Source organism: Branchiostoma belcheri, unplaced genomic scaffold (genome assembly GCF_001625305.1).
Source record: "Branchiostoma belcheri isolate BF01 breed outbred unplaced genomic scaffold, Haploidv18h27 scaffold91, whole genome shotgun sequence".
NCBI classification, from domain to species: domain Eukaryota; kingdom Metazoa; phylum Chordata; class Leptocardii; order Amphioxiformes; family Branchiostomatidae; genus Branchiostoma; species Branchiostoma belcheri.
In genome coordinates this window covers 176,126-195,843 of record NW_017804587.1, presented here as the reverse complement: position 1 = coordinate 195,843, position 19,718 = coordinate 176,126, and the positions used below count along the sequence as shown (strand labels likewise).

The following is a 19,718-nucleotide window of genomic DNA, read 5'->3' as shown; positions in this document are numbered from 1 at the left end:
TTAAAACCGTTGAAATTTGCTCGAAAAACGGCTCGAAAATCTACGGCGAGACTGACAAAATGGCCGACGGCGTTTCACAATAACAGTGGTCAAAGGTCAAGATAGCATCCATATGTACAAGATACATGTACTAAGTACATATTACAAGGTGCTAAAACGAAACTTTAAACGCATGAAAAAATTTTTTTCTCGGCTACAACTGAAATAAAAATTCACTTATATTTTTATAAGGTTAATTTTCAAACATTACTGAGAAATTTTCCGAATTTATTGGTTTCTTGTGTTAGTGCGGTTGGATGCTGTGATTGTGAAGTCCCTAATACATTGGGAGAATCAGATGAGATTTTTGAGTGGAGTTTATAGACATGATCACATTTTTATTTGTTCAGCTGTGTCAATATGTGATTTGTTTGGGAAATAGGATTTGGTTTAGGTTTTAATATATCAATGTCAGGTACACCTTTGGGAATAATTGCTCCAAGTTCCAGGTAGTAAATACATGTACATTTTGTATCATGTATTTTTCACTTGTTGAACTTGTGGAAGCACCGTTGGCCCCCGGTTAGGGGTCATCCGGGGAACCTATGCCCAATTTTTTCAAAATTAAGGATGCTGATAGAATTTTTTTTTTAAAGGAAATATGATCTAGCTTAGTTTTTAATATATTAACACCTTTGCAATACAATATTTTTTGTTGGTGCGCCTAGATTTTAGCCTGTGCTCCTAACTTTTTATGGTTAGGAGCACAGTGCTCCTAGGTCAAAAAGTTAATTTGGAGCCCTGCAAACCCATTGACAAGTTTGCCCCCCTCCCGTCCGCAGACAACCCTGAGAAGGCCCTGCTGTACTTCATCCTGGGGATCTGCTCGGGGATCCTCCTGCTTCTGTTCGGCCTCATCTTCAAGCTGACGTGCTTCAGCGGCCAGGACCGGGCCCAGAAGGAGTCCTCGCAGGAGTTCAGCTCACAGGAGGAGGAGAATTCCGAGGAGCCGGAGCTCGAGCACGACCACAGAACTGAGAGGAGACCGGAGGCCATCGAGGTCGTGCGGTGGAACGGGCGCGATTACACGAGACACAATCACACGCTCAACCACTCGCATCCGGGCATGCACCACGAGTTGGACGAGCCACCAGGAACGCGGAGTTTAAACCGGTACTACCCGTAACGTCGCGCCGACGGCTCTACGTGTACGCTCGCGTTTCTTAGCTTGATGTCAACGGATCTTGCAGTCTTTGTTATATAGCAAGGGTAACAAACAATCATTGGTGCAAAATGCTGAACGCCGTGACCTACAACTGTGAGTTGACAAAACGCCCCTATTCTGGCAATGGAACAGGCCAGAGCAGACTGCATGACATGCCGCCATGGACCTTTCCACACCTCTGGAGGGGTGGGTAGGGTAGATGTGGTGCATCATTCAATGTGTTTATAGTGCAATGTAAATAAATGCCCAAATGTGTACCATATTTATTGTGAAATGCACATCAGAATTAAATGTTCTTACAGATGACCTGAGCATGTTACAAGGACCCAAAGCCAAGTTCTGGGTTGTCTCATGGCCTGTTATATGCCATAAACTGACTGGATGGTTGGTGCCAGTGTCCAGGAAAAACCGACAAAGTCCCCAGGCAAATGACAAAGTGAGAAAATTAGGAGAAAAAAGAAAATTATGTTCAATTGTGCCATATTGCAGTCAAGTATGTTGCAACCGTCAAAAAAGCAAGTTGCTGTTGCAAATAAAAGAAGATGTTTCTACAGCTCCATCTAGTGAATGCCAAGAGAACTGCAGGGCCAAGAGATGCAGACGTTACAGACGGAGTCAACACAAACAGGCATCCGACCAAGTTCCCAACACTGTTGGTGTGTTTCGTCAACTTGTTCATTGTGTGTGTCTTGGGGACAGCAGCAGCCTACATGACTAGTCACACAGAAACATGGCAGCCAAAACAACTGAGGAACTACATAACAAAGACTGGACAAGATAGAAAACTGTATTATTATATGACTTATTGCAAAATGCAGAGTTGTGACCAAAGACAAGACTAAGCTCTGTGATAACCTCTTGACTGGGCAGTTTGTCGGTGTGGTTGACAGTTACGTCAGAAGATCATGTTTTAAAGCAAACTTACCGAAGAATTAAAAGTAAAGTTTGAAATTAAAATTAATCTGGCCTAGAAAGATGGGTCAATTTCTGGCTACCGTATTACTTGTAGTACCAGTTTAAATTTTGTTTGTACAGTATGCTGCATCCTTTTCAAGCATACATGATACCAAAGTGATATCTATGACATTCTGATGGACACCTGTCAACAACGCTTGCAGAACTGCTGAACCTGGTAGGCTGATGCCCTACTCTGTGCCAATACATATCTGTGATGTACATGTGCTGTATCTGTGCAGTGTTCCTAATGTTTGTAGAGTATATTATCGTCCATTCGTCTGGCCAAAACAACAAACACAACTATAAACTGAACACAATTGTCAAAACAAAGAAGGCCACAAAAAGTATAGTTCGAAAAATGTTATTGACTCATTCATACAATTCAGCCTTCTGCTACAATGCTTTTTTTTCTACTCCATGAACCATAAGCACAACCCCAATTGGCTTGAAATGGTGATTTGAATTCTCTACAAATACATGTATTTGGAATAACTTCAGACGAGAAAGTTTACCCAAAGTATACCCAAACTTCCAGGTATGGTAGAAGAAATCTTTGAAAATCATGACAAAAGTGTAAATTGGTCTTCCATGACAAGTGATCTATTTTCTTGTATTTATTTGACTTACGGGGAAGGTTCCCAGTGTATGTAAATTAACATACATGTTCTACAGACCACCATAAACTGTGGGGCATGTACTTATTATTATTGTAACATTAATACGATGTTGTATAAAAGACTCAAGTTCTTGCAGTCCTTGTGACAAAAATTATAGTGAAAAGATAAAAATGATACCTATGAATGTTGTAAAGTGAAAGTATATTATGTATGATGTTACTGCAAGAGTTTTTTATTCACCCAAGGAAAGCAAAGTTTTATAATGTCTGCTCCTGTCTGTACTATTTGTAGATTTTCTAACATGTTAGTGAAAAGTTTTTAGTGTTAACAGATTTGATGTTGTGATGACTCTATGCCACAGTGGATACAGGGAAAGAACATGTCAAAAAGTTGTACTTCATATCAGCAAGGAGGCTTCAGTAAGCTATTGAAACCTCCTTGATATCAGTAAAACATGTGTAAGTTACTGGCAATCGTTGGTGTCAACTGTAGCTTTTGATGACATAAGAAAGATGTACATGTAGCAATTTGTCTCCATTTGCTTTACAAGAAATGCTCTACATTTGTTAGATTGGAAGCAACTTTACGTCACTTAATGTAGGAGTATATGAGAGAAGGGACCATGAACAATGACATTGTGATGATAGACAGTGCTGTACCTTTTTTCTTCCCACTTTATTAGCCATTGCTAACACGTCCACAATAAGTTGAGTGGTGTATGTACACGTAGAGTTTCTCTTCCAGCTGAAAACATAGCCAGTTTTTGACACAGCCCCCTCTCTGACATTCAGCGTAAAATTTTTAACTTTGTGCATCAATTAATTTCTTGTACTGTACACTACCATTTGTCATAAAGAGGTTGGAAGCCAGATACATACACTGTAGCCACTACATGTAGTTAGCCGTAAAGCAGTACCAGTTATAATATATACCCAACATTCTCCTTTGCACAACAGACTCAACAACTGCCTCAAGACTACAGTACTAGACTATACCTCATCATTTCATCCTTCTTTTATATTATTGACAAAAGTTGTCAACTTGTCCGTATAAAATTTATTTCTGTCCTACCATGGAGCTATAGTTCATCCTTGAGTAGCAACAAAACTGATAAATTCTTGTTTCTGATCTGTTACTGCCCCCTGGTACAGCTCAACAGTACTGCACTTGCCATGATACAGCTGCTGAACCAGTATTACACACAGTTTTCAGTTAAAATTTTCCTAGCATAATTTTGTCAATAAAACATCAGAGACCAAAACAACACAACTTGGAAACTACATTATCAAGAGCTATTCATTCGCCAACAACAACTACAGTAAATGTACTATCGGTATAGCATTGTCAATGCTTTTTTTTTTTAAGAAAATGAACCCACGGCATACTCATAGCCTGGCTACTATCCTTGTTAGGTTTACATGTGCTCCAATATTGACTATAAGTAGTATAAGAGCAGATATAGACCCAACCAGGATGGTAGCCAGGCTACCATACACCTACCTCTGGTCTGGCTTCCAACAAAACTGGTAACTTGCATGATGTTTACATTGAACTGGCTACTGCATTTCTTGTTTAGTAAAATATCTATCATAGTTTATTGCTTTATAATAGTATAGGAATAAAGTTGATATTTGCCATTTTTTTGTTGTCATAAATGTACAACTATTTTCTAATAAAATTTCTACAAACTTTTGGAGTGGGTTTTGTGCTGTTATTTGATGTACAAGAGAAACTGATATAAGTCTAACATGTAAGATCCATTCAAGCCATATTTATTTCTATTTACTTTAGTTTACATAGTCACAGGGCTAGTCTTTCAAGAGATAAATTTACTGTAACACTTCAGGGGTTTTAAATCTGTCCAACCATCTTGTCTCCTCTGAGTTTATACACAACCTTTCAAAAGAGTAGCAAATACATATGACAAAGGCTTTTATTATGTTATTGTTCCTATCACTGTATCCAATATGAATAGGTTTACTGTGGCTTATTAACTGCCAATACATACCTTTTAAGACCCAGGGTGGACAAGGTAGTAAAGTTTAGCTACCACTCCTTGAACTTCAAACCTCAACACCAAAAGCCATCATGATATTAGCTATTAGAAATTAAGGCACATTTTTATAATACTGACCAAGGATAGCTAAGTTACTAGTTTTCCATTAGAACACTGAAATCCTATCTACGACCCTGCGGTCCGACTATCGCGGCCTCCAGCTGACATTCCTAATTCCATGGAGGTCCTGTTTCAGTTTTCCGGAGTCTGCCCATTCCGAATTCATGTAGGCATCTTCGCTGTCTTCCGCAAGTTTCTACACACCAACGGAGACAATCGCAAACTTAGTAGGTCTGAAGACTTATTTAATCCAGACACGACAAAACAGACATGTAAGGCATGTACATTCAAATCCACAGATAGTGGGGTAAACTACTGGTACCATGTTGCAAGCCAGAAAGCCCCAGATCTTACAGGTCCTCAGGCCACAGCAAGTAAATTTTATGTACTGTACGACAATTTTCTGTTACAATGTTCATGGCATCTGTTTTGCAAATTTAGTTTTCTTTTTTGCCCATCTTTTTTTTCACTCCTCAAATTTGCAGAGGACAGCCAACCAAGAAATTTACTTGCTGTCAGTGTCACCTTACCGAAGTCTGGATGTACATGACATGTATGTGTGAGAGGCCAGTGGCCAGGATTTTTTTTTTTCACACTGTGTAAATAGAAAAAAGGCTGAAGATTCCTGAGAAGTTTGAGAAGTCTTACCTTCATCTCCTCCTGCTTCCTGTAGGCGTGCAGCATCATCTGTTTCTTCTCCTCTTCTGAGAACACAGGCTCTCTCCCCGGGGCACCCTGGCCTCTCTGTTGAGCACAGGTAGGAAGACAGACACACAATTACAGGAGGGCAAAGACGCAACATACGATAACGTTTTTTAATTTACTTCAATTTTCACCTCGAAACAAGGCTCATTTGAACCATTTAGTGTTTTGGGTAACATTAAGATTAGAAGCTGTAGAGACAGATGTTTGTTTGCCGTAGACGATAAACCGGACAGTGAGTGAGTGAGACTTTAAAAGTTTAAGGTTGTAACCATTTGGGATGCATTCACAAGAAAGCTTGTCCCATTGTGATGTATTGCAGAAAACTGCATATATTCCAGAACAGTTCAACAATGGCATCATATAAATGAGATGAATAAACTGCACTGATATTCCAGAACTCTCTGGTATACCAGTAGTTAATACTTTTCGAAGAATTCATTCCAGAACAACTATGCTACAAATACCTTTGAAACATTTTACCTCAATGACATAATCAACAAGCAAGCGTCATCCTCTGTCATTCAAACTATTAAAAAATAAAGCAAATTTTACAGCTAGCCTAATGTCTTACCTTCTGTATTTTAGCAACTATTTTTGTTTTCTCGTTTTTGCCGACATAGTCCCGGAGGTTCTTTCCACGCTGCATCTCCTTCCCTGAGAACCAGAGGCTGGCCTGGTCTTCTGGGATCACTTGGAGGGAAGCCTGGGAAAACAATGTCAGTTATCAATATGTTATGTGTATAATACCACTGTCAGTGTGTTTCTTCACGTGTTGCTCATGTTTTCAACACATCTTTTGCTATACCAATTTCGTTTGTTGGTTCTCAGCTTTTCTCAGAGGAAATATGAAGTGACATTGCGGGAAATTGCGGAAAAAAAGATTAAAATTTTATGGCAGACAACCAACCTCATCCTAGTACTACGATTGTACAGTACACGTAGATGCACTTGTTTGTTGAAAATTAAATGCCAACACAATACTGACTGAGAAAGTTTGTCAAGTGGTATGAGAATATAAAGTTTCAAAGATTTAATGTTCTTTACTCAACATATGTACACATACCTGTGTTCCTTCTAGTTCCTCTTTATCCTCTAGCTCCATCCTGATTGGGTCGTGTGGCGGGAGGCCCATGGGGTACACGATCATGGTGGCCCCTCGCAGCTGGTCTAGCGCATCCTTCACCAGCTGTCCTGTCACCTGCACATTCGCCTGCACCTGTTTCTGTGGAAATAATGGCCCAGGTGCGCATTATTTTCTCTGTAGCTGTTTGAGAGATAGGATTCTTTCAAAAGAGTCAAGTAGTGTGCTCTTAAGTTTAACAAAGGGGAAAAAATAGTTATTGCTATGGAAACAATGGCCCATGTTCATTATTTGAGAAATATAAAGGCTTCTTTCAAAAGAGTCAAGCAGTGTGCTCTTCAGTTCAACACAAGGAAAGACAAAAACAGTTATTGCTGTATTTACAAATACTTGTATGCCAGTATGCCCAAGAAGGAACAGTGTATGTAACTTACTTTGGAAATGAGAGCTTTTGCCTCACTGACAGTTTTCTTCAGAACCTCTTTCATCTTGTCATTTGGAGCTGAAAAAGGTGTCAGTAATCAACAAGAAGTCAGCTACTGTGGTAGGTACACAGTTATAAACATTCAACATTTGGTGACACAACAGATTCTGGATTTTAATACGCTACCTGTGTCTTGTCTTACATGTACAAAATGTATGCCATAGCTTGGCCTCTATTTATTATTCAAATAATGGATTTGGATGTTGAAGTTGATGTTGTTATAGACTCATATAGAGAAGAGACACCAAAGTTGGCATACTGAAATGTATGTATCAACAAAGTATGATATCAACAACATATAACACAGTGTATTCTGTATCCATGTTGTATTCCTTATCTACCTTGTCCATTGCGCCTGCCGATCTCGTCCTGGTTGAAGACAGCCCCTCCGCTGGGCACACACTTCTCCCCCCACTCATCCCTCAGCTTCAGCTCCGTAACCTGCTCGTCTGTCAGACCCTGCATGTTACCAGGCAGGGTCACACCGTGGTCAGCCAACTCCTCCATTTCTGGGGAAAAACAACATAGTCTTAGTTTCACATGCTGTATAAAGACTAGTACTGAAATGTGTACAGGAACAGCCTGTATACAGTCTGTCAGACCCTGCATGTTACTTGGCAGGGTCACACCGTGGTCGGCCAGCTCCTCCATTTCTGGGGGGAAAACAATGTAGTTTTAGATTCATATGTTGAGACTAGTAGTACTGAAATGTGTACAGGAGCAGCATGTTCTTGAATTATAAACAACATACTAGTAGTTTTAGATTCACATGTTGTACAAAGACTTGTACTATAGAATGTGTACAGGAACAGCATTACTTTGTGCATGTTTTTCCATTGTCTGTTGACCTCACTGGTTGATCAAAGGCCAGATAGTTTTGCCAGATAGTTTTGTACATGTAAGTACAACCTGCTTAATTATAATAAGACCGGACTGTAAGGTTTGAACCATGCACACCAGGACGGGCCCCTAATCCTACTCTTTTAGATAACTTATGATAAGTGCAGTGAGACCTTTAGCATGTTCAAGATAGTGCTCTTTATGTCCCATCCAAGAGGATATCCCAATAGAAGCTCTAGGTACTCATTTTTCGAGTCGATAAGGACATAGCAATGGGGACTGGCAAGGATTCAAACCCAGAACCTTCAGATTCTGAGTCAACAACCCTAACCACAAGACCACCTTGCCAGCTAGATCATCTTGTCCCTCACTAGCCGTGGACGACTCTGGTACCCTTTTTGCATGATAATGCCGGGACAGAGTCGTGGTGCAATGCATAGGCCAAAACCAACCTTTGCCGTGCCGGGCCTCATGCAACGGGCCGGCCCCGGATTTTTGGTGTCGCTGGCTTCCCGACGCACTCACCTGCCGGGCCGGGGGGATAAGACCCTAAACAAACGTAGCATTTAATCACAACACCGCCTCGGAGCACGTAACTCCATACAAACCATCGGCGATCGGCGCCATTTTGAAGTTAGGAATCGGCCCGCAAAACAGGTCGGACCCTGAGTTTACGACAGATTACGTCATGATACCTGCAGCTTGAACGTTGGAGAGTTGAAAATAACGACGTAATCTGTCGTAAACTCAGGGTCCGACCTGTTTTGCGGGCCGATTCCTAACTTCAAAATGGCGCCGATCGCCGATGGTTTGTATGGAGTTACGTGCTCCGAGGCCGTGTTGTGGTTAAATGCTACGTTTGTTTAGGGTCTTATCCCCCCGGCCCGGCAGGTGAGTGCGTCGGGAAGCCAGCGACACCAAAAATCCGGGGCCGGCCCGTTGCATGAGGCCCGGCACGGCAAAGGTTGGTTTTGGCCTATGCATTGCACCACGACTCTGTCCCGGCATTATCATGCAAAAAGGGTACCAGAGTCGTCCACGGCTAGTCCCTCACCTGCACAAATTCTCTCCACCTTCAGCCTGCCGTTGTATACTGCTGATACCTCCCTGATGACATCGTCCAGTGGTGCAGCGACAGTCGTCTCGTACAGGAACTGACTCTCCTCACCTTTCTTCACATGGAGAACCACCATGCTGGTCCTTTGATGCTGGTCTGTAGGGTGGGAAAATATGTCTTCAGTGAAGATGGAAAACAATAGCATTCTGGAACAAGCACACACAGACAGTTTTATATTTACAGCAACACACAGATCTAGCAACTCATATTCATAGCTCAAATTCAACACAAGCAAAATGAATCATGTATAAATCTTTTTTTTTTTAACAGTTCAACTGAATTCCTATTCTTGTTCCTGTCACAAGTATTAAGTCCTCTAGATATTTTCCAGAAACTTCTGAACCATTTGGCCTGCACAGTGCACTGGTTAAACCTAGAACTTGAAGGAACTAAAAAAAAAAAAAAAGATTTCTTTTTTATACAGTAGAGAAGTGTTGACTTTGTGAAAAGACCAGAGTTTCTTTGGCTATGTTCGTGGTACGAACTGTGTTTAAACAGCCTCTACTTGTATGAATGAACCATGCAAACCAGCGTCAAAACGGGACAAAAGCAGAGAAGTAAACAGCCGCCCTCCCCCTTCAAGATTTAAACACCGAAAAACAAGAGAAAAAAGCAATTCCAAGTCCCAAAATTAGACAGGCTATCCATGGAAACATACTGAACAGGCTCACCTTCTTTTGTGTGTCTAATTCCGAGTAAAACGTGAAGAAACGGTAAAATCGCTGCAGAGAAGCGCTCACACACCGTCACAACAGACGGTCCCTGGATTCAATATGGCCGCCGAACTTTCTCGAGGGTCAACCGTTGCCCTTGGCAACAAGATAAATATTCACTAAAACGAACATGAAAACCACATCTTAACAACTTTACTACCACATAATACTCTATGACGACTATTTCACTATAAGAAGACAGTAGATTCAGTAAAATCGCTTTTTTTACGAGTTTTGATTTGACCTTCAACCATCGACCCCATCCCCTAGCAACGGCGTTGCTACAACAAAGTACACATGGCAGCCGGGGCGTGACACCTGTTCAGATTACAGCTGATCGCTGGCACCACAATAATCCCGATTTTCTGCCGATCGCGGGAAGTTTTTTGCGAGGTTTTCCAAAATGTTGCACGTAACAACAGAGATTGGGAAGGTCGGCAGGCAAGGTAAGGTTTTAAAAAACACTTTCTTGAACGTTTTTAGTATATTGCACTGGACTGTTGCAATGTAAACAAATGAATCGTGCTTTTCCTTCCCTTGTTACATGTACAAAACAAAGGGATCATGCAATTAAACAACTCAGTCTTATTCAATGAAGCTCTTCGTGATCTAATTTCATTGTGTTGCAAATCTGGACAGAAGGCAAGTTTGGAAATCAATACAAAATCACAGCATGGTCAAATTTGACATTCAGATTTAATCCAACTGTCATTTCAAAATCAACATAGTCTCAATGTATGATCAATGAAAATAAAATAATTTGCTGACAGCGCTACTAGCGAAAATCAGTGACATTTACTTCACAGATTTGTCTTTTTCACCTGTAAATATGATGGGCAGCTAATGCACTTTTGCACCTTTGACACTGAATAATGTAAACTGTTACTTTAGTTTTATATTTCATACCTAGTGTTTTTATTGCAACAATGTAACGTCTTGGGAACACTATATCCTACCACTCAATAGAGCAGATGACTTTACTCTACCCCCCACACCAAACCTGGAATACTGGCTGAAAGAACGCTGAACAGAAAACCATTATGCTGGCACTTGTCATGTATTAAAGCCCTGAATACTATTTGTGACCTTCAGTGGTTAAAATCACACTTCTGAGTAGCCACTTTAACAACCTGAAACTTCTCCCTTTCAAATCGCTCACCCTGGGTCTAGGATAGTTTGGACAAGAAATCAGTCGAGAAAAAATGTACTGAACTGCAGCAAGGTGTTGCTCCTCGACTGACGTAAGAGTTTTCGAGAGGAGGCTATAGCAACAATTTACACAGTTGCTTCCTAAGGTCTGCTTGGAGATTAGCCTGGTAACCAGACCACTGTGAGCTCAGCGCTATCTCTTTGAAGCTGGTAGGGAAATTACCCCCAAGTCGACCACAAAGGTTTGGTACCCAGGCTAGAAGGAGATTATCTACCGAGCAACAGAAATGACGACTCGTCCTGTTTCAGAGCGCGAGAAGAGACATTACGATGAGATGTGGGAGATGGGAGCAGACAGGCAGGTGTACCGACCGTCCGGGAGAGTCTACATCCCGCACGGGAGGGGGCATCCCGCCTCCAAGAGACCTCATCCACAACACGTGGAGCCGGAGTACTCAGAGTAAGGGGCACACTTACAGTTTCATCTGCTTTACTCTACTCTCAGAGGTTTAGGCTTTCGCTTTTTTGCATATCTAACTGCACACATTGTTTAAGCTATCTAGTGATGATGTTCCCACTGTACTTGGAGGCAACAAGTTCCTGTCTACAATAGTTCTAGAAAAATACAAGTTTTTTTAAGACCTCCATCCTTGTTTGATAACTCTGGTACTTGAAGGCATGACTGTTTCTCGTTCTTTTCTGGGCTGGTACTAGGTACTTAGTAGTAGCTACGTCCACCAGTTTATTAGTCGTTTTGTACATCATGCATAGTCTGGAAGTTTTTCAGTAATTCCAAGCTTGTGTTTCCCAGATGCGGACCAGACTGGAAGTCTCGGCTGAGATGGCTGCCACACCCGACCCAACCTAACGCTAAACACCCTCACAGGTTCCACCAGATACTCAGGACATACCCTGGTAAGTTCATAGTTTTTGTATGTTTACTTTGAAACAAAAAACACCATCCAAACAAGAACTCCTACCACACAATCACAATAAGCTGCCTCAGCTCAAATGATCCACTGACCTCTACCAAAAGACTTTGTTCAGAATCACTGTTTTCTTAACATGTTAGCAGAACGTACTGTGTCTGTGTGAAACTCATGTTTTTCATGCTTTTTGTTGTATGTTTGGTCAACGTTGCATCAGAATTCTTCCTGTGGCAGATAATATCTTTTTCAACACATCTGAAAAGTGTAGACTAGATGCCATACTTAAATACACAAACATGACCTGAAACAAGACGTTCTGCTATACATAATACATTACAGGTTTTGCACAGGCATAGAACATTCTGTTGAATTGCTTGTTTCCTTACTTGTTCTAAATGCATGGCTGATATTTTCTCCAGGAATCCACAATGCCCGTACGGGTACAGAATGGACGGCTTACCCTAACCACACCCTCCCGTTTGGCTACCACACGGGGAAGCGCTGCTATATAGAAGGTTCCCACCAGCGCAGTCGGCAGTCTTTTGAAGAAATCACCGACACCATGAGGCTTGGAACCAGGTTCAAGGGTAGGTACATGTATTCTCCTTCAGAAATAAATGTGGAAGTCATTTGGCTGTGTCTGAGAGACTTTGGTATCAAAAAGACTTTCTCAAATGGTTGTTCTTAGAAATTTATGATTTAGACGTGGCACAATCAGTATATATAAATGCAACCCCACTGGTTAGGTGGCTCAAATTCTGTGGACCAGAGTTAGATCCTAGGGTTGGTTCAGCTCAGACATGTTGTAAGGGATTGCAGTCATTTTGGACGGTGACAATATGCATAAAGCCAGCGGCCCCATGTATGAGGGAACTTCAGGCAAAGCCTCAAGTGTCAAACATGTGCATGTAAAAGAACCTAATTCACTTATCGAGAAGACTAGGGGTGACCTGGTGTACTCTGCTATAAAATGCGAGCTGTAGCAAAGCTGCATTGCACTCTAAGCTACTTGAAAAAGCATCAGTTGATGATGACTGCTTTACCTTGTACCTAGTTGGTGATCCACGAGGCGGTATCCCAGCAGCCTCTCCTGGAGACAAGTCGTACCAGGTGCCAGAGTACTCCCCGCAATTCCACCAGATGGGATCAACCAGACCTGTGGTCGTCTTCGGGTAAGGGGAAACACTTCCAGCAGAAAAATAAGTCATCTCCAAGCAGATCCTACGGTGGCAAGACAGTAACTATTGGCCAGGACCACCAAGGTGGCTAATGGTTACAGGGTGGCTAATCTTCACGGCTTTGGATACTGTCTTGCTGGGATCTGCTTGGAGATTAAAAAACCAAATACTAGTACATGTATGTTGGCAGAAGTACTTTGCCTGCACAAAACCTGTGATGTATTGTGCATAGCACTTTGGCAGAATGTTGCGTTTAAGGACATATTCGCATATTTAAGGAAGACGTAACATTGTAGCGACCAAAAGATCTGCTTGAAAATTATAGATTGCATCTAGCTTGCTTTAAAGTCAATACTGACAACCTTTCATCTCCACAGGGGCAGTGCCAAAGTGAAGCCTGACACTTTTATCCCTCTCATCCCCCTGCCAGCAGTACCTGTGTAAGTACAACTCTTCACCACCGCATGCCTGCAAAGCTGGTGTGTTACCTAGAAGGGCAGTTCTGAAAGGCATACAGATACAGAAGATGGTGTGTTACACTGAAGGGCGGTTATACCGACCATACAGAAGCTGGTGTCTTACACTGAAAGGCAGTTGTACCTGCTATACAGAAATAGAAGTTGGTGTGTTACACCGAAGGGCAGTTATGCAGGCTATACAGACAGATCAATTGTAGTGTACAACACTTTTATATACTACCGGGTAGTAGCAAGTCTTTCAAGGACAGTAGGGGTTAGAGACAATTCATTTTCTTCTTTGGTACCTTTACAGCAAATCTTACAGACTGAAGGAGAGAGAAAGAAGGCACACGGCTGAGGTCAAGACCGTGGAGAGACTGGAGTTGTGGCGGCCTGCGACCCCCCTGGAAGTTAGCCCGGTCAGCAGTTAGAACAATCTTGCCAGGACATATATTTGTTTCAAACCTTCATACATCACATGGCTGTTCCAGAAAACAATGGGGTAGATGGCAGATTCAAAGTTATGCTCTCATATTCTACCTTACGCCTAACCCAGGGCCTGGAAAAGTACACAATGTACATCTGTGTGTCATGTAACATCAGCATTACTGTGCATTTCATTTTCACCTAACTCACCCTTTTTCTGAAGGAACCCTTAAAATAACATGTCACATGCTGCTGCCTGTAACAATGCTTGTAAATAATGTGTACCTGTTTGTATTTTTGTATACTAAGTATGTTGCAACGTGCTGCTCATGACATTTCTTTATATTTAAGAGTTAAGAGTATAGTTTGGTGATGTTTAAGCATTACAACTGTGGTTACTATGCTGGTGAGAGGGCAACCCATGATTTTTTTTTTAACAAGGGTTGGTGGATTTACAATGAATTGGAACAACTGTAAGCATGGAGTTCTAACTCCATGCTGTAAGTAAAAGTATAGAAAAATCATGGTTGAACCCTAGGGTAATATCTTAGTGTATGTACACAGTACAGAAATATTCTTCTGTACACACTATCAGTGGTCAATTGAAATTTCTTAATGTGACCAGTACTATCCATGTACTATAGTTAACCAGTTACATTTTAACTGGGTTTGTTGGGTGAAACCAAGGAGGCTAAAAATCTAAATTTTTAGCCTCCTTGGTGAAACAGAATAGATGTCAACATCAGATTCCAACAGAATGTTCATGGTAATCCTTAAGTACATGTCAGTGCCATGACTGCTTTACATAATGTGTATAGTACATAGAACTAAGTAAGGGTAGTGATTAAAGAGTACAAATATTAGAGGACATATTGTAAAAACTTACAAACTTTATTAGAAAGTGCTGCAACAGTATAAAACAAGCACAGAGTATTTACAAAGAGAGAATAAAACTTTGTCATTGCATATCATTATAAAACTCTAAAATGTTAAATGGAGTTTCTGTAACCAGTAGCTAACAATTTAACTAAAACCTGCTCCTACTAAAACAGTTTAAACAGTTTTTATCACATTGTACAACACAAATAAAAAGCTATTTTCCACAATCGTTGCGAGAACATGTCTCGTGTGTTTCTGTGAACATTGAGTCTCTTCAGCATGTGTTAGGTGGTGTCATCAGTCAGTCTTGTGACAGGCTGTTATTGTCCATCCTTAGGATCAGCTCTGGGGACTTGGCAGTTGCTTTCACATAACATGAGCCAGGTTTTCTGTAAAAACAATTGTTAGAAAATAAGAAATTTTACTATTTACTTAGACTTCACAGTAGCCAGAAGACAATGGCTAGGTGCTGCATAACTATGACATGAAGTATACTTCTTATCTCTATACTTTAAATCTATCGAATATGACAACAACCAAGATGATACAACAAGTTCATACAACAAATACTGATTCAAACTTAAACCAATATACTATTTCACATACCTTTTCCAGGACACTGTGCAAGAAAATTTGGCTTGATGTTCTTCAGGGTCTTGAATATACATTTGAGTTTCTAACTCTTGCAGATGCTCTTATACTAGTGCCAATCATGTTTTTTTAGTAAAAGAAATAATTCATAAGATTTAACAGAAGAAATGTTTCACCTGAAACGATGTTGATGACCTCCTCCACGTACTCATCTGTGTTGTGATTGACACGGTTGCCAGGGGTGATGCCCAGCTCGTAGTCTGGACCGTACTCTGTAAAGTGCTGCAAACACAGAAGGGAAAAATGGGAACTGTAGCATTGTCTTCTTCTTCTTCCCAGTACGTGCAAACCTCAATTGGTTGAGGGCTCCAGCACGGTGGGGGTGGGGGTATTGGATGGGGTGGTCGCTTGTACAAGTTTTGTGTGTGTATGTTGTGGCCTGCAGCTCCTCAATGGGCAGGGTTGCCACTCCCTGTCTGCCACCGAGAGCATGGTGGCGGTGAGTACCCGCAACTGGTGTTCAGAACTACACGGTGCTAATGGCATGCTTGAAGGCCTGTAATGTCTAATGGCTTTAACAATATTTTCTGATAGACAGTTCCACTCCCTAACCATCCTAGAGAAAAAGGAGTTCAGATGGTAATCAACTCGTCGTTCCATAAACCATAAACCTGCTACACTGCAATTTTGACTTTTAACTAAAAATCTGATAGCCTCTACCAGGCTTCGGGAGGTGACAGGAAAGAGTAGATATTGGCCAAAATACTACTAGTATAACATGCCGAGAGAGTTGGTCTGCTAGAGAGTACAGTTTGCCACACCCAGGGTGTGTTATCTCACTGCTTGGCCAATTTCTACTCTTCCTAGTCGCCTTCCAAAGCCCAGTAGAGGCTAAAAAATTTCCAGTATACAGCACAGTTTTAATGACAACTGCAACTTTAGGCCAAACGTGGATGTGTGGTTGTGTTGGTACCTCATGTTCAGGAATGTCCTGAGGAAGAGACTTGCCCAGAACCTGTGCTGTAAGGGCTGTCCAGCAGCGAGCAGTGTTCCCAACGTGATAACCACCTGAAAAGGGAGGTGTGTGTTACAGAATGAAAGGTTAACATGGAGATGAAAGATCTGTAACATCCACACTACACTGAAAAATTCCAATCCAAAGAAAACAAGGTAAGATCTTTTTTTAACAATTTTTGTAGCATAAACTGTTGAACTGTCACACACACAAAAAAACAAAGACACAATGAAAAGTTAAGACATTTGAACATGCAAAAGGGATATCTGATGAGAAAAGTCTGAAGCCTGTATTTCACCCATCATTTACTTGGTGATAATTCAGATAAGTGTGTAACTTCTAATGCCTGTATAGTTACATGGCTGCTGAATGATTTAGTAGGAACCAGGTACATCTGACACTCATGATAACAGGGTTTTTAACAAAACATAAATGACTATAACAACCTATATTTTGCTTTCAAAGAATCACAACTACAAAAATTCTGAAGGCTCCTACCACCGCCCAGTAGCAGGGTGGGGAGTTTCCAGTCGAGCACAACCGCCAGGCATCTCCCCACCCCCTGGGGCGTCAGGTTGAAGCAGCCCATGGGGTCCCCGCTCATCCCGTCTGCTCCCAGCTGTAACACCACTGCCTCGGGTCGGTAACAGCTCTCAGCCTGGCTAACCACTCTGTATTAACAAAAGAAAAAGTTATCAAAAATGTACGCATCACTAGTCATTCTCTCTATCTCGTCCACTCTGTTCTACATCTGCAGTCATATATACATTCAAATTCACATCCCCAAAACCCAAACATAAGTGTAGTAGTACTAGTACATGTATGAAATCTAAGACATTGGAAAAAGTCTGACGGATTGAAATGAAAGGTATGTATTTTAGTCCCACATTTTTTTCATCTTGATGTACCATTGCTGTGATAAACAAATGTATATATAAGTAGCTGTATCTACACCATACTAGTATGGACAGCATCTGTATCTACACCATGCTTTAAGCAGCCATATACATGTATACACTATACAGTACTAGTATGTGTCTCTACACTGTGTTTTACCCACTTGTTAAACACACTGAAGTACTGAGAGTCCTGTATCCCATCTCTGAGAGGCACGTTGACTGTGTAGTACCTGCCCCTCCCCATGCCTGTATCATGGATGTCTCCGGTACCTGAGGACAGACCAAGTCACAACAGTGGAATGTACCAAGTATTCATTTCTCAAACATCCATTCTGCTTACAATACATTACAGTGTAGTAGAAAATTGGGTTCAAGACAGCTTATAACAATTTTACGCAATTGTCAAAAACCTTATTTTTTCATAAATTTTGAATGCAATTCTACAGGAAAATCATGCACAACACATACTGACATGAGCATCTCCTAATACATATTTTGGTCTATGGAGAAGGCTTCAAGAGATGACAACATTATTTTCAAGTCTCTCTGACCTACCTGGGAAGAATCCTGTGTCAAATTTGTGCAGAGATAGCGTCATGACTCGAGACGTACAACAGAAAGCATCTTCTACACCTGAAAGTGAAAAAAAATGGAGTCAGTTTCACGAAAAAACTTAAAACTATTTCTTAAATTTCTTGAATAACAACAAAACGAGAGATATAAGACAATTTTTGGTAGAAAAAGAAAGACCATAACGCACTTGTTTGCTAATTTCATGAACTCACCATCCCCGTGATGTAGATCCAGGTCGATGTACAGCACTTTACTGAACCTTTCCCTGAGCCTCAGGATGGCGAGCACTGGGTCATTCACATAGCAGAAACCTGATGCCTCGTCTCTGGGGGAACAAACACTCACATGTGAACAGAGGTTTGGGTTGAAATACTTTTGCCTACATACACCAAAAATTATTGCACCAGACAAGTTTTACCTGCACCAGACTGCTGGAAAAGATATTATGAACTATGGATCAAACTGGAAATTGTTAAGAAAGCATTTCATTTCTTTGGTAGGCATTTCATAGATATTTGGTACTACAATAGGCACAGCAAAAGAAATTCACAAATACGGTACTCTTGTATCCAGTACATGGACCAGTGCAGTTTAAGTAGTGAAAGTAGACATCAGAAATACCGGCACAGGCCCAATTTTACCTGAAGGTGGTTCCAGTATTTCGAGCTCTGTGTCAAAGGCATGGATGTTTCCCAGCAATTCATACAACAGAAACATTATGTCAGAAAATGTGTAGCATCCACAAATTGTCTCTATACATACTTCTTGGCATGGTGCCAGCCGCCGTGCCAGTTGATGGCCACCCGACACTCCCCGTCTATCAGACACTGGGCAGCGGTCAGGGTCGCCCCGGCAACCATGGCTGCATACTCATACACACCCGGCAGGATGGGACAGTCATAGCCTGGAAAATATCACAGAATTAGTTAGAAGATGAACAGAACAGAAACAAGATATGGGGGACGAGCCTTCTTGCCTTTCCTATGCAGTCAATCAGATTAAACAGGGATAAGTGGAGTCTATATTGGCTGCCGGTAACCATTGGCTACTTGTAACTTAACCATTGGCTGCCCAAGGGCAAATAATAACTTGGGTGGCCCCTGCACCTGAATGAATCTGGTTAGGGATTATATAGTACATGTATCGACAGGGAGAAGGTTTAACTTTAAGTTTAAGTACTTGTTGAAGACTGAAGAGACGTTGATGACTTACACAGACCAAACTCCTCCGACACATCAATGTCCTTCTCCTCGTCCTCCTCTGCACTGGCCTTCCTCAGGTGGTCGATGTAGTCTGTCGAGTGGAAGGACGTCAACTCTGCAACTGTAGCCGGCCGAGGCTCAACAAGTCTGTGAAAAAAACAAAAGTTTTAAGTCACCAAGGGTAAAAAAACCATCATGACCAAGTGAAATACATGTATAGCACCTAGAGACTACATCTAGCATATACTATTATATAGATGTCAGGCACAAGAATAGCCGTGGCGACTCTTGATTCGGGCTTACATTGCATTACCCTCAGCAAGAGTCGTGGAAAGATCCATTGGCAGAACTGCACATTTCCCGTTGGCTGCACGATGCTCCGTTTTTGACCCGGTTTTTTGCTGTCCCGAGCTTCCCTACAATATAACTCCACAATTGGCCGGGTTGCCGATGTTTAGATCAGCCTAAATATTCCACAGCGCGACAGAAAAGTAGTAAAATAGCTAGTCGGCACAAGCTGGCGGCCATCTTGGAATGTCCGCTACCGCCGTCGGGAACGCTCGGTAGCGTCACGATTACCGAAGC

General features: G+C 41.5%; 4 protein-coding genes across 4 annotated transcripts in view; 2 read left to right on the top strand and 2 right to left on the bottom strand.

Annotated features, from left to right (window-relative positions):
* The window catches only part of LOC109488078 (protein eva-1 homolog A-like), a 48,469-nt gene extending 44,347 nt beyond the window's left edge, over positions 1–4,122 (top strand). Inside the window, exon 4 of the mRNA XM_019792230.1 lies at positions 822–4,122. Within this exon, the coding sequence (XP_019647789.1) occupies positions 822–1,165 (344 nt within the window). The 3' untranslated portion in view covers positions 1,166–4,122. The remainder of the gene's footprint in view (positions 1–821) is intronic.
* Positions 4,123–4,181: 59 nt separating this feature from the next.
* On the bottom strand, positions 4,182–9,912 carry LOC109488068 (UPF0769 protein C21orf59-like). Its single transcript, XM_019792220.1, has 8 exons — positions 9,793–9,912; positions 9,059–9,203; positions 7,506–7,673; positions 7,115–7,182; positions 6,663–6,821; positions 6,171–6,302; positions 5,543–5,638; positions 4,182–5,090 (listed from the first exon to the last, which is right to left on the bottom strand). Exons 2-8 carry the CDS (start codon positions 9,195–9,197, stop codon positions 4,980–4,982), a joined length of 873 nt encoding a protein of 290 aa, XP_019647779.1. The 5' UTR covers positions 9,198–9,203; positions 9,793–9,912; the 3' UTR covers positions 4,182–4,979.
* Positions 9,913–10,146: 234 nt separating this feature from the next.
* LOC109488097 (spermatogenesis-associated serine-rich protein 1-like) lies at positions 10,147–14,269 on the top strand. The gene is made up of 7 exons (XM_019792249.1): positions 10,147–10,280; positions 11,293–11,443; positions 11,795–11,898; positions 12,332–12,499; positions 12,967–13,084; positions 13,468–13,530; positions 13,862–14,269. Exons 1-7 carry the CDS (start codon positions 10,238–10,240, stop codon positions 13,977–13,979), a joined length of 765 nt encoding a protein of 254 aa, XP_019647808.1. The 5' UTR covers positions 10,147–10,237; the 3' UTR covers positions 13,980–14,269.
* Positions 14,270–14,443: 174 nt separating this feature from the next.
* LOC109488094 (histone deacetylase 8-like) overlaps positions 14,444–19,718 on the bottom strand; it is a 7,199-nt gene continuing 1,924 nt past the window's right edge. The window contains exons 3-11 of the mRNA XM_019792246.1: positions 19,144–19,280; positions 18,694–18,835; positions 18,144–18,256; positions 17,914–17,991; positions 17,520–17,628; positions 16,958–17,130; positions 16,418–16,512; positions 15,621–15,726; positions 14,444–15,242 (exon numbers count right to left, since the gene is read on the bottom strand). Of these exons, the coding sequence (XP_019647805.1) occupies positions 15,220–15,242; positions 15,621–15,726; positions 16,418–16,512; positions 16,958–17,130; positions 17,520–17,628; positions 17,914–17,991; positions 18,144–18,256; positions 18,694–18,835; positions 19,144–19,280 (976 nt within the window). The 3' untranslated portion in view covers positions 14,444–15,219. The remainder of the gene's footprint in view (positions 15,243–15,620; positions 15,727–16,417; positions 16,513–16,957; positions 17,131–17,519; positions 17,629–17,913; positions 17,992–18,143; positions 18,257–18,693; positions 18,836–19,143; positions 19,281–19,718) is intronic.

Bases quoted from the DNA above. Each gene is read 5' to 3' on its own strand.
- LOC109488068 (XM_019792220.1), bottom strand. From the start codon at position 9,197: ATGGTGGTTCTCCATGTGAAGAAAGGTGAGGAGAGTCAGTTCCTGTAC. The intron at 7,674-9,058 runs GTGAGGGACTAG...GTTTTTCCCCAG, and splicing joins GGTGGAGAGAATTTGTGCAG to AAATGGAGGAGTTGGCTGAC. The intron at 5,091-5,542 runs GTAAGACTTCTC...GTTGGTGTGTAG, and splicing joins GGAAGCAGGAGGAGATGAAG to AAACTTGCGGAAGACAGCGA.
- LOC109488097 (XM_019792249.1), top strand. From the start codon at position 10,238: ATGTTGCACGTAACAACAGAGATTGGGAAGGTCGGCAGGCAAG. The intron at 10,281-11,292 runs GTAAGGTTTTAA...GTCCTGTTTCAG, and splicing joins TGGGAAGGTCGGCAGGCAAG to AGCGCGAGAAGAGACATTAC. The intron at 13,531-13,861 runs GTAAGTACAACT...GTACCTTTACAG, and splicing joins CCCCTGCCAGCAGTACCTGT to CAAATCTTACAGACTGAAGG.